Raw genomic sequence first — 19,672 nt, 5'->3', positions numbered from 1 at the left:
TTAGTACTTTGAATTCATCCCTCAGATCAGTGTGTTTAAAACTGCCTCTAAGAGGTGGATTTTCCAAGTAACGCGCATAGGGATTTAATCCCCTGATCCCCATTACCGTAAGAGCTGTGAATCTAAGTGCCCTTGGAGCCAGCCCAAAATTAACCCCTGGTGCCTCAGAATGCCAATTAAATCATAAAAACCAAAACTGTGGTCAGATGTAATTAGTTTGAGAATAGAGTTTTGTGATTTTCCTCATGCAAACAAATTGACCCCTCTGATGACATTATAGAATAATTCAGTTTGGACAAAAAGAACACAAATCTCAACTCTGAACATTTCTTGTGCTGTTTGCTAGGAAGCTGTATTATTGAAAACTGTGCTTGGAAAATTGTTGGAGATGCAGTTTATGTTGTTAAATTTTCTTTCTTTCATTAAAAAAGTGTCTTTCAAGACTCCAGTTGATCCATATTTCATTGAAAATGCGTTACTTCTTAAAAAAATAATTCTGATTAGAACAGATTTTAGTAGCAGGCAAACCATATAAGACAAAGACAGTTCTTGAAAGACTATTGAGTGTTTCTTAGCCCAAACCACTTCTGAAAAAAGTATCAAGGTCCCTGGAGCAAGCAAAGCTTGTCCCCCGTCCTGGACATCTGTGGGATGAGACGGTCTCTGTGGTGGCCTGGAGCTAGGGTCCTGCTGCGTGACAAGGCAATTTGAATCTAAGGGTATAGGCTGGGTAAGGTAGAATGATCGTTCTGTTTCTGTTGCTTCTTTGGGATGGAATGGACTGAAAAAGTTGTGAGAGAAGAGGAAAAATAAGGTTAACAAAAAACTCTCCCACACAGGGGGATATATATGGCAAGCTGCTGTTCTAACCTTTCCATCTTCATTAGTTCATCAAAATTCTCAACCAAATATTACTCAGCCAAATATTGCAAGCATTGTTCCATCACGTTGGTCTGAGTTGAAAAAACCTGACACATAGAACTTAAGGAATTAACTTGTGTCATTAAGGAATGTTGAGTAAAACAGTGTCCCAGTGTCCCAGGACTACTGGTTGGACAGGCATCAATGCAGTCATCAATATGAACTCCTTCAAGCTTCCTAGTTAGCATTTTCTGGGCCACTGGGGTGTGTTATTCTGCACGTGTGTACGTGCATATGTGTGCTGGGAAATGGGAAAGACAGATAGTAAACTGTAGTTATAATGAAGAAAAACATGCTTCTGTCTTGCCGGTGGAAAATAGCAGATCTAGTAACGATAATCCATGGGAGCTACATTTAAAAAATTTGTGAAACGACAACGTTGCTTCTGAAGAGATTATGAACTGGGGACCAGAATACTTATTTGAACGTATTTACGTATTTTGATTTGGAAGTTTCCTTGTAAAAATATTCACAGCAATTGGTGGACATTTTTTTTTTACATACAACTCGGTTTCTCTCATTTACAACATAAATCATTTAATGTAACATTTGCAACCTTAGAAAGGCAGACATATTTAATCCAAGTCAGTTTATAAATTCCAATTTCACATGGATTAAAAACTGCAGATAAATTAAGTCACAATAATATCCTGTACATGCATTAAGGCTGGTGACTGCTAAAGTCTCTTGGGTATCTACAAACAGGAAATCACACACAGATTACTGGGTCTGAAGAGTGTCTACATCATTAAAAAAATCTTGCTTTTTTTTTTTTTGGTGATACAGATTTCAACAGTAACTCTGGAAAACTGTGAAAAATGTTATTTAAAAATATATATGTATATACTACTGCACAGTTTCAAAGATGTGATTCATAAATAATGTTGGCTGCACTGATTAATTTTGTAACAATTACTGCACTTCCAAGGTGATGCGAACACGCAGTGACTTATACTCAATGTTAGGCACTAGTAATATCCTTCAGGCATACTACAGTTTTATGTTAGCTGTATTGTACATATATATTTTTAAATGTATGCATTTTTATACAAACTGTGTATATTATGTATGAGATGTCAGAAATGTACACATCACTGTTATATAATACACACATCATTGTTTTACATACTAGGGTAAGTTTTAGTGCAGAAAATCTCATTGCATTCCATTCTGGGTGTTCGATCTAGTACACAATTTGTCAACTCTTCAGATTATTTTTCCAGTACATTCTTCTTTAGATAGTGGGTCCAAGTTTCCATTTGCAATTTGAAAGTTTCCAGAAATATCTGTTTTAACCAAACCTCTCTTTCCGGGCACAATCCTGCACATAAGTCTGATCTGTGTAGAGAGTAGTAACAAATCCCAAATTTTGATCAGGAATATATTGGGGTTACTTTCTTTCAAAGATAACTCTAACATTGTGATAAAGGAAGGCATCCACTCAGGTCATGGAAGGATAAGGTCAGTTGAACTCAGTGTTTAACTTCTGAGGAAATAATAAGTCTTCAAATAGAAAAAAAATGATCATAGACATTATACGTTTAAATGGGAGAATCTTTAGAAGAATACACATGAAACTGTGAGCAGTGGTTGTCTTCGGGGGTATGGGACTTACTACTTTCTACTTTATACATTTGCTGTATTGTTTGAATCTTTACAATGAGCATGTATTACTTTTATAATCCAAAAACACAAGAAAGGTATTTCTACTTTGAACAAAGCTAAATAAAAGGAACAAGTTATGAATGACTTTCACGGACAACAATCAGAAGATGGTTCCTTACCAAAATCATCTATGCCAAAGTGAACGAAAACTGCTGCCCTCACATGGTCTATGATGAGATCAAAGACAGGGAGAGGACCTGCATGCTCTGACCATCCCCAAAATGACCAGTTCCAAGTTTTGTTGGGAAACATGAGCCTCCTAAGTGCTAATAAAAATGCTGGGGCATAATCAGCCAGGGGCCACCTGTGTGTTTACATGGGATTTTGTGGGTGCTTACCCATGTAGCTCCCACAAGACCTGTGACTTTAAGGATGGGCAGGGCCAGAAAGTGACCCAGGGATGCACAATGGACTCTCAGGTTCATCATCCCTTTACATGAGAGTTTCAACATTTCGTCAGAATTCAGCAAGAGGAAGTAGAATAAGCCTCAGTCCTCAAAAAAAAAAAAAATCAAAAATTTCCTAAATTATGCTCAAATTTCTAACATACTGTGGGATCACGAACTCTGCCAATGACTAGTGAAAGTGATGTGAGGAGCACTGCAGCTGGATAAATGGAAAGTAGAAATACTGGTAATATTTCCAGATGGTCCAAGGCCAAAGCCAAATGCAAATTTCACAAATCTTTCAGTGGCTTCATTTCCCTTTGAACCCTTCATTTTAAACTCATCTCAAGTCACTGAAGTTGTTCAATCATTTTGAATCAGTGCTTAGAAGTACAACAATCTTATTTCCCACCTACAGGTCAGGTGACCAAATGGTAACATGACAACCAAACCAGTAAGAGCATCAGGGAAAGCATATCACTATCTATTATAAATGTTTTGTGCCACTGTCACCTTGGAAAACAGTGTTCCACATCCCGCATCACCTATCTTTCTCAGACCATCCTGGTGCAATTCTGTTGAGTGAGAGGCTTCAAGGACATTATTTTTGTTTTTAAGGATATGGCAAGGCATAATATCTTCCTTTCTAAGAATTTTGATTTTTACCAGTATTTTTATAACTGAGTTTATTTAACAAGAAGACTAAATCTAGGGCACAATAAGAGACTATAAAAAGAAGTAAGTTTCAGACAAAAACTGTAAACAAGACGTCAAAAAACTAAAATGTAAACTTCATTTAAAAAAAAAAGAAAGCAGAATCAAGGGCAAGATGTAAACATACCAGGTACTGGGGATGTAGGCTTGATGTTCTGGTTGTTGCTACCCCAAACAGATTTGCGGTCCTTGCAAAGATAACTTACCCTGCGCAGTAAGCAGCTTGCTAACCAAAGCCTGAAATGTATCCCCCAGATCGAAATGCAACAAAGGCCTGCGTTCTGCACGAAGAGTGAGAGGATCGGACAGTCTTGTGTTAGCAAATAGTTCTCGGCTTGATAAGCAGCAGATACAGACTCCTAGTGAAGAGACATTCTAGGTAATGTCCTAATTTGGCCAAGAAAATTTGTAAGAAAGCTATCGTGGAGAGAAAAAGACTTGAAAAATATTGGCTGACAAATGCCATGTGGCTCTATGGCCACCGTGTCACAGTGGCAGGAAGAAACAACACATGTGCTGGGTGGGCTGGTTGTTGCACGTGCAGAAGGTTGCAGTTCTTGACTGTGCTCTGAGCACAGCTGTCTTTTAATGTCAGTTAGCTTTCAAAGACACTGACTTTTTACCAAATTCCAGTGCCATTTTCATATTCTTTGGGGGGAAGGGCAGGGAAGGCCTGTGGGATTTGATCCGTTTGCTTATGACGCATTTAGTTGAGAATAAAGTTGGATGGGAGAGGTGGGCATTAGACAAAAGGCAAGGTATTTGGTAACATGCAATCTAGTAAACGTCCAGCACAAAAATAACTGACTTCTTTTCATTATTCAATTACCCATTAATACACACAATCAAAAATTAATTGGGGAATAGTATATTAATACTGAAAGTAATCAATAATATAAGAACTAAGGTTCATCTTAACTGGCAGTCAAGCTTTTGGTGTGCTGTATTGCACCTGGTTAACTAACCCATGAGATTTTGGTTGAATGTTCTAAGAAGTCATGGTTTAGCTTTGAAATAGAAAGTGTGTGTGTGTGTGATTTTGTGTGCGTGTGTGTGTGTAAGTGTATATTCTCTTAAGTAGAAACCTCTGATCACTTTGTCTAGCTTGGGTTTGTGGAAACTAGACAAAGAAAATGCCTATGGTTCTAAAGAGCCATATATCTTACACACATACAGGCAACTTCTTTTACACCCACACGTACAAACACACATGCCCTGGGAAAAGACCATTGTTCGATGCTGAGGAAATATTCACCGCGGTTTGAGAAATGCTGTGGCTGGGAACTTTAGTGGCGCAGTGTCCAGAGACATCGAGCCATCCACGGAGATGAAAGCACAGTCCGGCTCACGGCCAAGGTCCCTATGACAGGTGGGTGCTGTTCCGCAGCCAGTGCAGACCCTGCTGGGAGTACTGGACCAGGTGCTCCATGCTGCTGTGCAGGGTGACAGGCCCCATGAGCAAATCCAGGTCATTGAAGAATTCTAGGGGACAGAGAGAGTCATTAGAGTGATGCGCATGCTAAGCATGCCACCCTGAGAGACCTGAGTGACTTAAGAAAAATATCCCATTCATTGCCTTTATATACATCAAGCATTCTCTAGTCCATTGTGCATCTTTAGCATTCAACTGAACAGAACTCCCAGGTGGAGAACTCATCCTATATCCAAATAATTCTATTGGCCATTTCTCATTTAAATGGATAACATTTACTGAGCCAAAAAGCAAAGAACATTTACTTCCTCAGACTGCATTGTTGTACATTAATGCTTCCTACCCTGGGTGTGGGTTGTGGCTCTGTTGCCCTAACTGTACTCAGCAAGTGCTGAACCCCTGGAGTGAGAGCAAGGGAGGAGGCTCCAGGTCCCTGGGGGCAAATCAGGGACAGGTTCTGAAAAATCCTACCGAGGTCACCTTCTAGTTCTGGGACATTCTTTCATTAAATATTGATCTCGTGCCAGGGCACTGTGCTGGGTGCAGGGAGGTAGAGGTTGGGGAGTATACCAAGGAGAATAATGTATAGGCTCTGCTCTCTAGAGATCACAGTATAGTGGCTGATAGAGACAAATTCATATGGCTCTTATGCTGTCATAACTGGATCACTGAATAACACTCCTTGAAAGTAAGTCTCTGGGAGAAGTTTTTCAGAGGTGCTCGTGTACATGCTGATCCTGCTGGAGAAGGCAAGGGAGAGGTTAGAGAAGACTCCCAGTTGACCGGGAGGATATCCAAGGCAGGAAATCTAGGAGCAGAAGAGGGGAGGAGGAGCAGGTCCAGGAAACAATGCCGACTTTGCACTGGACATGCAGCACTGAGCCCCTGGGTACGAGATATCCAGTAGCCAGCTGGCAGTGCCATCTGGAGTGTGTCCTGCTCAGGGTCTCCCAAACTGGCCACGTCAATTTTTATATGTCCTGTCCCTTCTGTTTTGTCCACCTGTGATGCCTACCCTACTCCGTCTTTACCATGCAACTACTATTTGCTTTTCAAATCTCTGTCCCATGCCAGTTCCTCTCTCAAGCCTCTCCTGGTGGCCTCAATCCCCTGACATTGACCTCCCTGGCATTCTCATTAGATTTTCATGCGCCACCTCTGGGATGCATGTTATGTGCTGTCTGGTTTTATTATCAATTTCATGTATGCAGGCCCCATCTGCTTATCTATGCCATTAATTCCTCATCTCACTGTGGACATTCTGTTCTTGTCCTCAGAAGCCAATGCTATCATGGGAACAAAATTCACATTTAAAGGCTTGAAAGTGAGCTCAGATTTGCATTCTCACTGATATTGGAGGGAGAGTAGTAAATTGGCATAGTCTTTTGGGAGAAAGTTAATGATATGTGTCAAGATATGTAACAATACATACCTTAAAAGAATCTATACCTTTGACCCCCAAATTCTCCCTCCTCTGAAAATAATTAGAATATGAACAATGACTTATATGAAGATATTTTCATAACATTATTTGCAATAATAGAAAAAAATTTGAAGTGACATGTCCAACAAGAAGGGAATGGTTTTGAGAAATCATGATACTTTATGACTGCATAAGCACTATTATGACAGTCTTCTAGAACCATCATAAAAGATGTTTCTGAACAAGTTCATGACATGGGAAAATGCCTGATACAATGTTAAATGGAAGCAGACAGGATATAAGACTGCATATGGATTGCAATCTTATTTTGGTAAGAATCTTGCATATTTGGAGAAGACTAGAAGAAACTTCGGTAGAATGTTAACGGTAATTACTTCTTGGTGATAAGATTACTGATAATTAAAAAATGTTTTTCTTCGTAGTTTTCCATGTATTGCAAATTTAGCCACAGTAGACATGTGTCTGTCTTATAATCTGTGAAAACAAACCTTATTTAAACCTTATTTAAACAAACCTTATCTTCTCTTATTTAAAGAGAAAGAGAGCTCACTGCTACCTAGAAGACACTCTCTTTTCAGTCAGAAGTAGCTACCACTTACATAGCTAGGGACATTCATCCTCATTAATTAATCAATCAATTCATTCATTCAATGTTTCTGCTCCCCAGCTGTGTTCTAGGCCCTGTAGGTTTTGGGAACAGCAAGCTGAATAGAACGTGACCCCTACCTTCAAGGAGCTCACTGTCTCAAGGGAAAAGCATACATGTATATATCTGTATTGACATCATCTTTATGTATCTGTATTTTTTGTAAAGATTTTATTTATTTATTCGTGACACACACACACACACACACAGAGAGAGAGAGAGAGAGAGAGAGGCAGAGACACAGGGAGAGGGAGAAGCAGGCTCCTCACTGGGAGCCTGATGCAGGACTCGATCCCTGGATCCAGGCTCATGCCTTGAGCCAAAGGCAGATGCTCAACCACTGAGCCACCCAGACATCTCCTATGTATCTGTATTATATCTATTTCCATATCTACCTCCATCTCTAATCTCCCACAGTTAAGATTAAGGTCAGTCAAGGCACAGGAGGCCCTGAGTGAGGGGGAGAGGTCAGGAAAATTTTCTCACAGTAGGTGACAATTCCTACTATGTCTTCTCTGGTAAATGATGAAAACTTGCTCGGTGATGCCCAGGGTCAGGCCGGCCCCCTGAGCTGTGGTAGAACCCTGCACACACCCCCTAGAGGCACACACACCTCTGTTTTCCTTGGCCAGGTTGTCTGCCATCTCCCAGTAGTCATAGCTGTGGAGAATGCTGTTGGTGATGCTGACGTGATTGGCTGCCATCTGGTGGATGCGCTGTGGGATGCTGACGATGGTTGAAGGGGACAGGGCGCTGGCGTTGGAGAGGCTCCCCTGAGATCCCACGGAGCTGGTTGGGGAGGGGTTGGGAGACATAGGGGATGGGGTTCCAGTGCTCCTGTTAGGGGAGAGAGTAGGAAAAAAACAAGAGTGGGGAGGTTGGTACCAGGGGAGGTAGAACAGGCCCCCAGGGTAAGCAAAGCAGCACATGGCCCAGCATCATGCAGTGTCTCATTTATCACCTTTCCTTTGGAGAAATGAACTTACTTTCCACTGGCTCCCCATGGAGATGGGGCTTGGGCAGCTTTAGATGAATTCTGCAGGAAAATAAAAACGTTGTCAGTGACTACCATCTGTCTGAGTTTAAACAGCTGACAGTTACATGTTCTCAGGTGACCATTGGGAGAAGTAATGGCAGAGACTGCAGATAAAGTGAAGACTCACAGAAACCGGATCTGGGAAGCTGAAATCACTAGGCGACTGGTCTTTTTTCTGGAAGCTGGGGGCGGGGGGCAGTTGCATGGCCTGTTGGGTTCCACGGCGGGCTAAAATGGACAACTCGCCCCACAGCCTGGGTTCTTATCCACTGAATTCTATGTACCAAATTAAATCATAATCCTGAGGGTCTGTTGAATCCTGAACCAGCCTAAATTTTTTCAACTAGCTTAGTTTTCTTGAAAAGGAAAAAAGAGTGGGAGTCCCCCCCACTACACTTACTGAGACCATCTTATATTTAAATATAGGGCATATCTGCAGAAACCACTGACATACATTTAATGCCTGAAAAGACATGAGACACCAAATCCTATTGTTTTGACTTACAAGGCTTAAAAATTTCTCTTAAAAGAAATTGCTGTTGAAATTTTCTAAAAGAACAGATTAAAATATATGTCCTTACTGGAGCATTCAAAAACTGGTTTATCTGAATATTTTGATTTAGGAAGCTATATAATACATGAGCCAGTTGTTTGCATCAGGCATTGAAAAGAAGTTTTGCCTATGGCAAGGAAAGTTGCTAAATGTACAGACAGATTTCTACTCTGAAAGCCTGATCATGTGTTCTTGCACATAAGTTTAGGGTGTTTTTAAATTATTAATAGTCTTTATGATACTGATGTGTATTTGCCCGTCCAGAGACAAGAAAACAGCCTGAGCCTGGTTCCCCAGAGACAAGGTGTTTCTTTTGGTTAAAAAGGACTTTATGAAGTGGTGAATGGTTTTTAGTTTTTAGTGGAGGTGTTACCAAAATGGTAAGAAATGGCCTAGCAGGTGGCAATTCTGCAATTGCCTTCAGGCCTCTTCTACTACCAGGAAGCCCTGTGACTGTGAAAACACACATGGGGAGCAGGTCTTTTTTTTTTTTTTTTTTTTCCAAAAGTAGCTCTATATTGGTAAAACACATTCTTTGTGGACAAATTCTCATTGTTACCTGAAGGTTTCATAATCCCTGAACTTTTTTTTTTTTTTAAAGATTTAATTAATTAACTTAGAGATCGAGAGGAGAGGGAGCAGGAGAGGGAGAAGGGAGGGAGAGAATCCTAAGCCGACTCCATGCTCAGTGCAGAGTCTGAGGTGGGCCCCAATTCCATGACCCTGAGATCATGACCTTGAGCCCAAATCAAGATTTGGACACTCAACTGAGCCACCCAGATGCCCCCATAATCTCTAAACTTGAAATACCATTTAAATGGCTTTTCTTAAATGGTTTTTTTAAATAAAGATTTTATTTATTTATTCACGAGAGACACAGATTGAGAGGCAGAGACATAGGCAGAGGGAGAAACAGGCTTCCTGCAGGAAGCCTGATGTCCAGGATCACGCCCTGGGCCAAAGGCAGATGCTCAACCCCTGAGTCACCCAGGCATCCCCTTAAATAGCTTTTAATTAAGGATAACAACCAGTGATCCCTGGAGGGGAAACTGATGTTTGTGTTCTCTGTCTATTCGGTACATATTCATGGATGGCACACATACACGCTAAGAACTTCTTGTATGCCTTAAAAGTTCTGTTATAACCTCCATGGCTTACAGAGTTCAGAGTCCTTTTTATTCAAGCTTTTAAATGTTTTTTTTTGTACTGTAATAATGCTCTTCAGCATTAGCTCTTAGAGTCTGATGTTTTAGAAACTACTTCTCTTGACCTTGGGCCTCCAAAGTAAAGGAATAGGCTTAGTATCTGTTCTTGTCATTATGACACAGAATGGTCAATATGTTAAAAACAGTCATCTCCTTGCCTTAGAACCTGGTTATTCCATATGCATGACCAGGAAGGAGGTCGCACAGAGCCCCTGGAACCTCCAACATTGCCTGGTCATCAGAAATGATCTCTAAGGTATGGAGGTTGGGGGTTAAAGGATCTAAAATGATGGTGTGTATCTGACAAAGGGTTGGTAGAGGTGAAAATGGTAGAATTTCTTGTTTCTATAGACAGATGGACAGCAAAGAGGCCTAGAAATCTCAAATGCATTATAACTTCATGTCTGCTTCACAAGTACAGCAGGGAAGGCTTTCTTTTTTCTCATTCTCTCAGTGAAAATGATTTCACTTCCTGAGATAGGGAGAAGAGCCTGGTTTCCAATTCTACCCTTATCTTTACCCACTGCTGTTGTCCTAGTGCCTCTGAGTTCCAATGAGCCATTTCTTATCACTTCAAACAACACGCTTATTAAAAACTAAATTAGCTATTGAAGGGAGCTACCCGGAAGTCCTAAGTTGTTACTTCAGAGAGGAAGAAGCTCTAAGCGAACATGAGGAATTTGTTAGCTATAAAGAATATCCTAGGACACTCGAGTGGGTAATTGGATCTTTTTTCTCTTGAAGCCATGGACATACGAAGACACAAGGCAGGAGGACGAATCAGGCAGGCTCTCAAGGCCATTCTCTGAGCCTTGAACACCACGAGAATATCATAAAGGGGGTTACTATTGACATCAGAGGGTTCCTGTATTCCTCCCAAAGCCATTGAGTCTGCCAGGCTCCTAGAAAATGTCCTTGACCACTGGATACAAGCAGCAATGTCACCCATTAACCAGACAATACCTTGAAATAGTCAATAAGTGCTTTTGAATACTTCACAGCATGGTCCCTTTTGAGTCGAAACATCCGCCAGTACAGGAGAGCCAGGCAGCGGTAACTGTGGCAGAAAGAGAGAAATGGGCCCCGGGGAGTGTAAGTGTGTCCTCTGCCAACAAAACTTACACAAAACTCTTTTTGTTCTAAGGCACTCCATATTTATATCAGGATTACGTATATGAAATATTGTTATGCTTATGTTTACGTCTGTCGAGTATCTGACTTGCCATGTGTTCAAAAGATCTAATTCTAAAGTTCAAGGAGTTACCCCACAAGTGTATGTACCACTAGATGGTGGCTTTAGCACTTCTTTCTTGGGGCCAAGGGAGGCCATTTTCTTCTTCCACCACTAGAGGACAGTCTCTCTCCATGGGAGGAGTGAGGGAGAACTAGCTCACAGCTTTCACGGAGACGGGGAGTCTCCAGGCAGAGCCACCTTCCTTACTCTGATTTCCCACTGGCGCCCCAGACTTCTGCAGTGTTGGCTTTGCTGAAAGAATAGCTCCTCCACCTGTTTGTATTCTCTTCACTTTTAAACTACTGGATTCTGAGTAGTTCAAATAAAGAAACAGATATGAACATCTTATAAACAAGAGGAACTCAGTGCTGAGAGTAGTTATTATTTTATTGTTTTGTATTATTTATAATATATCGGTATTCTATCTTACATAATATTAAGTATTAATCATCATTAATTTGTTAATCCTAATACGGAATTTTCAGTTTGAAAAGAGTACAGAAGGTACTTCCTGAGACATACTCTCTTTGCGTTGATGCTCTTCGGTCATAATTATTTGCTAATAACTCAGATCTGGTGCTGACATGCTGGAATGCCAACATGCCAAGTACAACTTAATAGTCTCTTTTGAGGACATAAAACTGCAGATGATGTAAAAGTACCTGAGGACCCTCTCTTTTGTGTATGTTGCTGCTATATCCTTTGAGACTTGATTCTCTGACTTGCAGATCAGGTTCTAGAGTAGGGGATGAACCACTAGAGAGCTGAAAATGTTGGATTTCTATAGATAGGTGTCCTGTCATTTGGGAGAATGGGGTGAAGTGTCCCAAGGAGATGTAACAAGGAAGATTATTATACTCACATAATCTGTACAATTGTAATCATTACAGATATAGAAAACATCTATTACATGATGGTGAACAGTTTAAAAGAAATGCTTCTATTATCACAGTGTAATGAACTGTTCCTTAGTTTGATATGTTGAGAACTTTTGCACATCATCTTGATTCAGTCATACTAATCCCACATATAAGGAGGCAAATGCATTATTTTGATCGTGTCTAACGTGTTAAACACAAGAGAAATGACATTTGGCACAACTCATATTCAAATGATTAAAACACAGGCCTACCTGATTTTAAAATTGTGCATGCATGCAGGTGCACACATGTTTGCATGCACACATGCACATGCACACACACAAAGAGAAACTACTATCCTTGTGTAATGGACCTGTTGATTCTCAATCGCTGTGAATTCACATCATACATGAAATAGTATGGGCTCTCCCTGGCCACCATTAGAACTGCATATGGTTTTGCACATCAGAAGTCACTAGAAAAATGTATGCGTTTCAGTACCTTGTTTGCCAATGAACATATAGCAAGGCTGAGGCAGCTATTTTAAGCTTTCTCATTATCATTCACTCACCATAATGCAGCCAGTTGTTTGTCCTCTGGTGTGGCATTGGGGCCTGAATGAGTTTTTAGTCTCATAGCATACCTAGGGGTAAAAAAGGAAAATCAAAGAAATTTTTTAAAAAAGCTTTCTTATTGTGCTCGCTTCGGCAGCACATATACTAAAAAAAAAAGCTTTCTTATTAACAATAGAACATCTTCGGTGATCGAAGTTTTCTTTGCTTAATACTTAGTTTTTCATAGCACTTGCTATTCTTTTTTTTTTTTTTTTTGACTTCCTTTCTTTCTATTTAGGGGGGGGTGTGGAGAGGGAGAATCTCAAGCTGACTCCACGCTGAGCATGGAGCCTAATGTGATATCACAACCCTGAGATCATGACCTGAGCTGAAATCAAGACTTGGGATGCACAATCAACTGAGCCACCCAAGGTGCCCCCCTGTTAATTCTTTCTTAAAAGCTAGCTGATGCTGCCCCATTTCCCCTAAGCACTATATTACTATGACAGCTAGAACAAAATGACTTTTATGGCCCTCTAGGTACTTACTGCTCCAAGTTCAAATGCTACAGATCGTTGAGAGTGATACCAGTTCAAGCATTATCTAGGTGTATGGTGACACATCCATTTTTCTAATTTGGGCTTATGGCTGAATGACTAACAAGATGGAGTGAAGTTAAATCCTTCTAAACTAATGTCCAGAAAAATATTCACTTCCTGTATTCAGATGAATGCTTGGATTTTACCCTTTTCACTGTTCAGGAACTCTTACTTTGATGGCTGTGTAAATGTCCTAGGTGCATAACTAGTGGCTCTTATGAACTTTACTCAATCCCACTTATTTCTCTAAAGCAAGGGGACTATGGTCATTCCATTCTCTCAGTAATATACTAAGTTACTTGTAGACTCTGGGAGAGAGCTCAGACAGAGGTGAAATGATCAGAAAGTCCTGGGTTCAAATCCAAGTTCAGCCTCAATTTCTTTACCGATAAAATAAGACTAATACTGCTGATCATATAGCATTGTTGTATGGAGAGTATTGGTCAAGGTCATTGTAAGTTGCTAAAAAAATGATACTGTTATTATACTAGCTCCACAGCATGCAGATTTGTAGTGTCTTTGAATATATCTCCACGCATAGTTTTTCTAGTGGTTGCTCTGAGTATTTACAATATACATGTATGTGCCTTACCATAATTCACTGGTGTTAACACGTTTCACTTTGAGTGAAGCATGGAGACTTTATTTCCCTTTAAGTCCCTTTACTTTATTCACTTTTCAAAAACATTGTCTTGAGTATCAGCTGGTGATATGATTCTTGTTTTGATCATTGAGTATGATTTGTGAAACTCATGAGGAGGATAGTTTATTGCATGTTTTTGTACTCTGTTCTTCCGTTGTTCTTCCTTCCTTTCTGATGCTCCAAGATTCCTTCATTTGTCATCTCCTTTCAGTTTGAGGAACTTCTTCTAGCTAATCTTCATAGTTTAAAAACAAAGAACTTTGTTTTTCTTAGTCTGAGAATATTTTTATTTCCTTTTCTTTCCTGTATAATGATGTTTCACTGAATCTACAATTCAATTTGATGGGTTTTTCTTTCAACACTTGAAAAATGTCATGCCACTCTCTTCCATCCTCCATGGTTTCAGATGAGAAGTCTGCTGTCATATGAACTGGTGCTCCTTTATAAGTAATGCATCATTTCTCTCCAGCTGTCTTCAGGATTCATGTTTGTTTGTTTTTAGTTTTCAGAAACATAGTGCTGATGTGTCTTGTCATGCATTTCTTTGGGTTTATTGTACTTGGGTTTTTCTCAGCTTCTTGTACCTGCATATTTATGTTTTTGCCAAATTTGGCAGATTTCAGCCATTACTTCTTCAAATATTCTTTTAATTCCATTCACTTCCATTCCTGAGACTCCAATGATACACACGTTGGATCTTTTGTCAGTGTGCTTGAGGCTCGTGGGGCTCCACCCATTTTTTTTTCAGTTTATTTTCTCTTTGTTAATCAGATTGGATACATTCCATTTTCTGTTCTCAAGTTCACTAATTCTATCCTCTGTCATTCTGTTGGAGAAGATCTTCAAAAAGCGGTGACTGCCAATTGACCTGTGAGCTGGACCTGGGTGAACAGAGGCTCCTCACCTTCCTTGTTTTTGAAATGTGGGTTCTGGGCAGCCCGGGTGGCTCAGCAGTGTAGTGCCGCCTTCAGCCCAGAGCCTGATCCTGGAGACCTGGGATCGAGTTCCACATCAGGCTCCCTGCATGGAGCCTGCTTCTCCCTCTGCCTGTGTCTCTCTGCCTCTCTCTCTCTCTCTGTGTCTCTCATGAGTAAATAAATGAAAAAAACTTAAAAAAAAAAAAAAGAAATGTGGGTTCTACTTGCCTCTTCTGCTCCCAGAGGCTACTCCAAGGACAGAGCCTTGAGACAGTAAATACAGTGTTGAGAATATCTGCCCAGTAGAATTGGCTAAACCCAGTTAAGGCCCCTATGTAAACTTTAAGATTTGGTGTGTACATGAGTGGATCCATTCACCTTGTGGCCACCCAAGTAAGTTCTCTTTGCTTATTAAACCTGCCACCTGGGATCCCTGGGTGGCGCAGGGGTTTGGCGCCTGCCTTTGGCCCAGGGCCTGATCCTGGAGACCCGGGATCGAATCCCGCATTGGGCTCCCGGTGCATGGAGCCTGCTTCTCCCTCTGCCTGTGTCTCTGCCTCTCTCTCTCTCTCTCTGTGACTATCATTAAAAAAAAAAAAAATTTAAACCTGCCACCTAGGAACATGGAGTGGTCTGCCCTTTTCCCCTCATGTCTCCTTGCCCCCTTTATCTACAAGGGAGCAGTTTCAGATTACATTTGGGAAGCTCCTGATGCAGTGTTATGAACTTACACATCTCCACTCTGCTATTGAGCCTATCCAGTGAGATTTTTGTTACTGTTATATTTTTCATTTCTGTAATTTACATTCAATTCTTTAAAAAAATAACATTTCTTTGCTGAAATTTTTTATTTTTTGTTTCTTTCAAGAGAATTTATCAATTTGTTGAAGCATTTTTATGATGGCTGCTTCAAAATACTATCAGATAATTCCAACCTTTGATTCATCTTGGCGATTGGTGTCAAATGGTTGTCTTTTCTCATTTCTTACTGCCATTTTCTTATTCAGTTGTGATTTCTTGTTTCTTGGTATGATAAGTGAGTTTCTACTGTAACTTGAATATTTGGCTATTATGTTAGGAGACTCTGGGTCCTATCTAAATCTTTTATTTTAAAAGGAAGCTGCCTTGTTCAGGTTTAGCAGGCAAGTCCTGGCCTACTTCTGGGTTGTAGTTCCAATTACAATTTAATTTTTAGAGTGCTTATGGTACCATTTTGATTTGTGATGCTTGGTATCCTTTGAGGAGAAAGGAATTCTCCTGCCTATGATGACAAAGGGGGCATCCTGAGCTGGACAGTCATGGTGAGATCCCCCTTGCCAGTGCTCTCAGCCCCCATTGTCTCTCAGTGGGGGAGGAGAGTCTTAAGTCTGGCAGGCAACATGCCTAGATTTATGTGGTGAATTAATGCTATTTTCTAATTCAGATAAAAATAATTTCTTTTGTCTTAGTTTTCTTAGTAGTTTAAGGGATTCTATTCAGTCTGAATTATCTAGAAGATAGATTGTGTTCTCCATCATGCAATGATACTTGCATTAGTGAATACATTTGAGTCCTAACTCTGGTGCAGAGCAGGTGTAGCACATCAGCACCTCCAGGTGTATTTGACTGGCATCAGGCTTTTTCATTGTTGTTTGCTTATTTGTCTTTTAAAATTTGAATGCCTTAAAGGGGGCCAGGCCCACTCCAGTTTGCCATAAGACCTCTGACTTATTTGTTCATTCAAATATTTATTGAGCACATATCATGTTCCAGGAACTATCCTAGGGATTAAGGATACATCAATAAACAAATCAGAACCCCTCCCCTCAACTTCTCTGTGTTGGAGAATTCTAGGACACATCACTTCTTTTGTGTGCCTATCGAGGGTCACAACTTTCTTACCCGTCTGTGGGTCCCTCAGTCTGTGCCTTACTCTGAGGAAGGAATGGGAGAATCTAGGATCTCTTAGAGTAATTTTAAGTATTTTACTATGGTGATTTCTTTTGTTCGCTGACAAAAATAGCATACAATGTAAGAAAACAGTATGAAGGAATCCAATAATACACCGATATAGTAGGGATATTTTAGTAAAAAAAATTACTGGGCAGTGTTGAATTTCAAAACATTCTTAAGAGGTACATTTTAAAGATGATGTATTCTCTGATGCTGGGGTGACAGTTTCAAAGGCTAGAAATTACTTACTGAAGGAGAGTGGTATAAACTACCTCATTGTACCTTTGGGCCAATAAAGATCAAAAAGGTTATAACCGAAGATGACTAGAAATCTTCCATCTGGACTGATGGGGCATGCTAAAACATTTAATCTTAGGTTGCAAAGAATTCCAGAATTAGGAAAGTCTCTTAAAGTTAGTTTTGGGGAAGAATAATTTCACATATGGGTATTATACATTATCTCAAGCAGTTGAACTAACTAGAGACATAAACTATATGACAAGGTTCTCAGTATGGTTCATGGATGAGATTCCCTTAATGGTTCATTAAAAAGACATTAAAGATGTGCCTTTCTGGGTCTCCATGATGGAAGACAAGAGTCTCCCATCCAACTCCTTGATGTGGGCATGTCAGAAACTCTACTTCTACTCACATTACATGTCTCAACCCAGGTGGGGGATGGTGCTCCCAGTCAGGTCTAAGAATAAAACATCAGTACCTGTTGAGACAGCATCTCATAGGAGAGAATTTCCTTTCCTAAAATCCCCCCAAATGTTCTTTCCTCTCATCAAATACTCCTGAATCATTTACTGATGGAGTTAGGATTTTTATTATGCTAAACTGAATCATATTTTTAAAAAAACAGCATAAAGGTGAAATTAGTTCAAAATCTGCCACTTCCCAGCTGGGTGATGTAGGCATGTCACATTTCACTTGGACTCAGCTTCCTTTCTCCAGCAATCAGGGGTGAGAGGAGCTCTCCTGCTCAGTCATAAAGAGAGCAAAGGAGGCAGGGTGTGTGAAAGTGCCTTGCAAAACCTTACATTCTTCCTTGTGGGAATGAACAGGAGATCTTGGTAGCTGACATACATCCCTCATCCCCTCCACTTCCCCAACAAGACACAGTGCTTACCTGATGAGCTCTACTGTTTCCGAATACATTGTATAAGGAGATTTGGATTCCATTGGGCCTTGTTCCATTGCATTTCCACACTCAATAAATGATAAAGCTGCTTCAGCATAGTTCAAAGCCTTTCCAAACTTTTCCACCTGATCAACAGAGTTAATACAGTGTCTTTCTTAAGTATAGTTCTTTAAATGGCATTGTTACATAGTTTATATGCTTTATTTGAGAAACCCAACATTTGAGTCCCCAAATCCTGTGACTGGAGCTGAGAGAAGAAAGAAACAGGATGCTTCCTTCTCTAGTTATTTTCGCAAATTGCTACTGGTTCAGAGTAAGTGAGTGAACAGTTACATACAGAAATGTACCAAAGCTATACAATAGCTGCCAATCAGAATTGGTCAGAACTACATGGTTGCTCTAATTTCTTTTTCTTTCTAACCCCTAATTGCTTGGCAGCTTCCCTTCTTTTTCCTCCATGCTATGCTAAATAAAAAATGATTTGGGAGGATTATCTCAAGTTGTCTAAATTTATGTTAATTTCCCCCCATGTCAGTGAGGATAACTGAGAATTGGCTTCATATTTTTAGACTCTCATAAATCTGAACTCACACATCAAGGCAACCATATATTGTTACTCTCTGTGATAATTACATATTCTAAATTTGGATCGTATCATCTTCCCGGTTTTCACATATTCATTCATCAACCAAAAGAGAATTACACAAAGACTACTGATCTAGGTCCTGCCTCTGAAAACAATTTTCATTCATAATGGATACCTTAGAAAACGTCAATGTAGAGCAAAACTCTCTCTCTTTGGCAAATCAAGTTTTAAAATTTTTAAAAAAAGATTTTATTTGTTTATTTGACAGAGAGAGAGAAAGAGAGCACAAGCAGGAGGAGTGGCAGAGGGAGAGGAAGAAGTAGGCTCCCCACTGAGCAGGGAGCCCAATGCAGGGCTCAATCCCAGGACCTGAGATCATGACCTGAGCCAAAGGCAGACACTTAACTGACTGAGCCACCCAGGTGCCCTAGCAAATCAAGTTTTTAAACAGTTTATAACCCTAATAGGCTATAGAGAGATATTTCTTGACAGCGCTTTCAGACCAAGGAGGTCACTTCATTCAAGAAGTATTTTCTACAGCACCTAGTTCTGTGCAGTACGCATTTGAGACATGAAACTCCTTCCAGGAACACAGAATGCACCTGGAGAGAGAAAAAGTGCACCCACAAGATAGTTCAAAGTGCAAGGCAGTCTGTGATTAACAGAATACAAAGCCAAGAGTCCAATGCTAAGAGATGGTAGGAAGGGAGTAAGTCATGGGGCTGCAGATTGGCTGGGGAGGCCTCAGGGAGGAGACCTGAAAATGAGAATGGGAAGGAATGGTATAATTTGGCTGGATTTGGGGAGGAAGCTGAAGGTGTGAGTAGCTGTGAGTGTGTGTGCACGAGGCTCTGCTGCGGCACAGGCCCACTGGCTAGCACGAGTGATGTGTGCTGGGAGACCAGGAAAGCACCAGCCTGGCTGCCGCAGCATGTTGATAGGAAAGGTCAGCTTCTGGTAACCTGATACTGAAGGAACAATCCTTGGAAAGCCTTGGATGATCCAGGCAGAAATTTTCATTCTGCTTTAAAATATGGTGTTCTTTTCCAATAGTGACTATGGCATCAGCTTTTTTGGGTGACCAGAGCTTTCCATCAGACTGTGGGGTGGTAAGGACAAGAACCATACCTTCCATTTCCCTTGTCTATTTTCTGATAACTCTGTTTATTTCCCCCTGCACACTGGTGTACTGAGGCAGAGA

At 40.5% G+C, this 19,672-nt stretch overlaps 1 protein-coding gene across 3 annotated transcripts in view; it reads right to left on the bottom strand.

Annotated features, from left to right (window-relative positions):
• Nucleotides 1-1,410: 1,410 nt before the first annotated feature.
• Nucleotides 1,411-19,672, bottom strand: part of AFF3 (ALF transcription elongation factor 3) — a 521,186-nt gene continuing 502,924 nt past the window's right edge. For all 3 annotated transcript variants that reach the window (XM_055329104.1, XM_055329106.1, XM_055329107.1), the window contains exons 17-22: nt 17,874-18,010; nt 12,668-12,739; nt 10,966-11,059; nt 8,195-8,244; nt 7,822-8,045; nt 1,411-5,168 (exon numbers count right to left, since the gene is read on the bottom strand). In XM_055329104.1, coding sequence (XP_055185079.1) covers nt 5,047-5,168; nt 7,822-8,045; nt 8,195-8,244; nt 10,966-11,059; nt 12,668-12,739; nt 17,874-18,010 — 699 coding nt within the window. In that variant the 3' untranslated portion in view covers nt 1,411-5,046. The remainder of the gene's footprint in view (nt 5,169-7,821; nt 8,046-8,194; nt 8,245-10,965; nt 11,060-12,667; nt 12,740-17,873; nt 18,011-19,672) is intronic.

Source organism: Nyctereutes procyonoides, unplaced genomic scaffold (assembly GCF_905146905.1).
Source record: "Nyctereutes procyonoides isolate TBG_1078 unplaced genomic scaffold, NYPRO_anot_genome, whole genome shotgun sequence".
In the NCBI taxonomy this organism is placed as follows: Eukaryota; Metazoa; Chordata; class Mammalia; order Carnivora; family Canidae; genus Nyctereutes; species Nyctereutes procyonoides.
The sequence above is the reverse complement of the archived record's forward strand: the minus strand, read 5'-3'. Positions and strand labels throughout refer to the sequence as shown.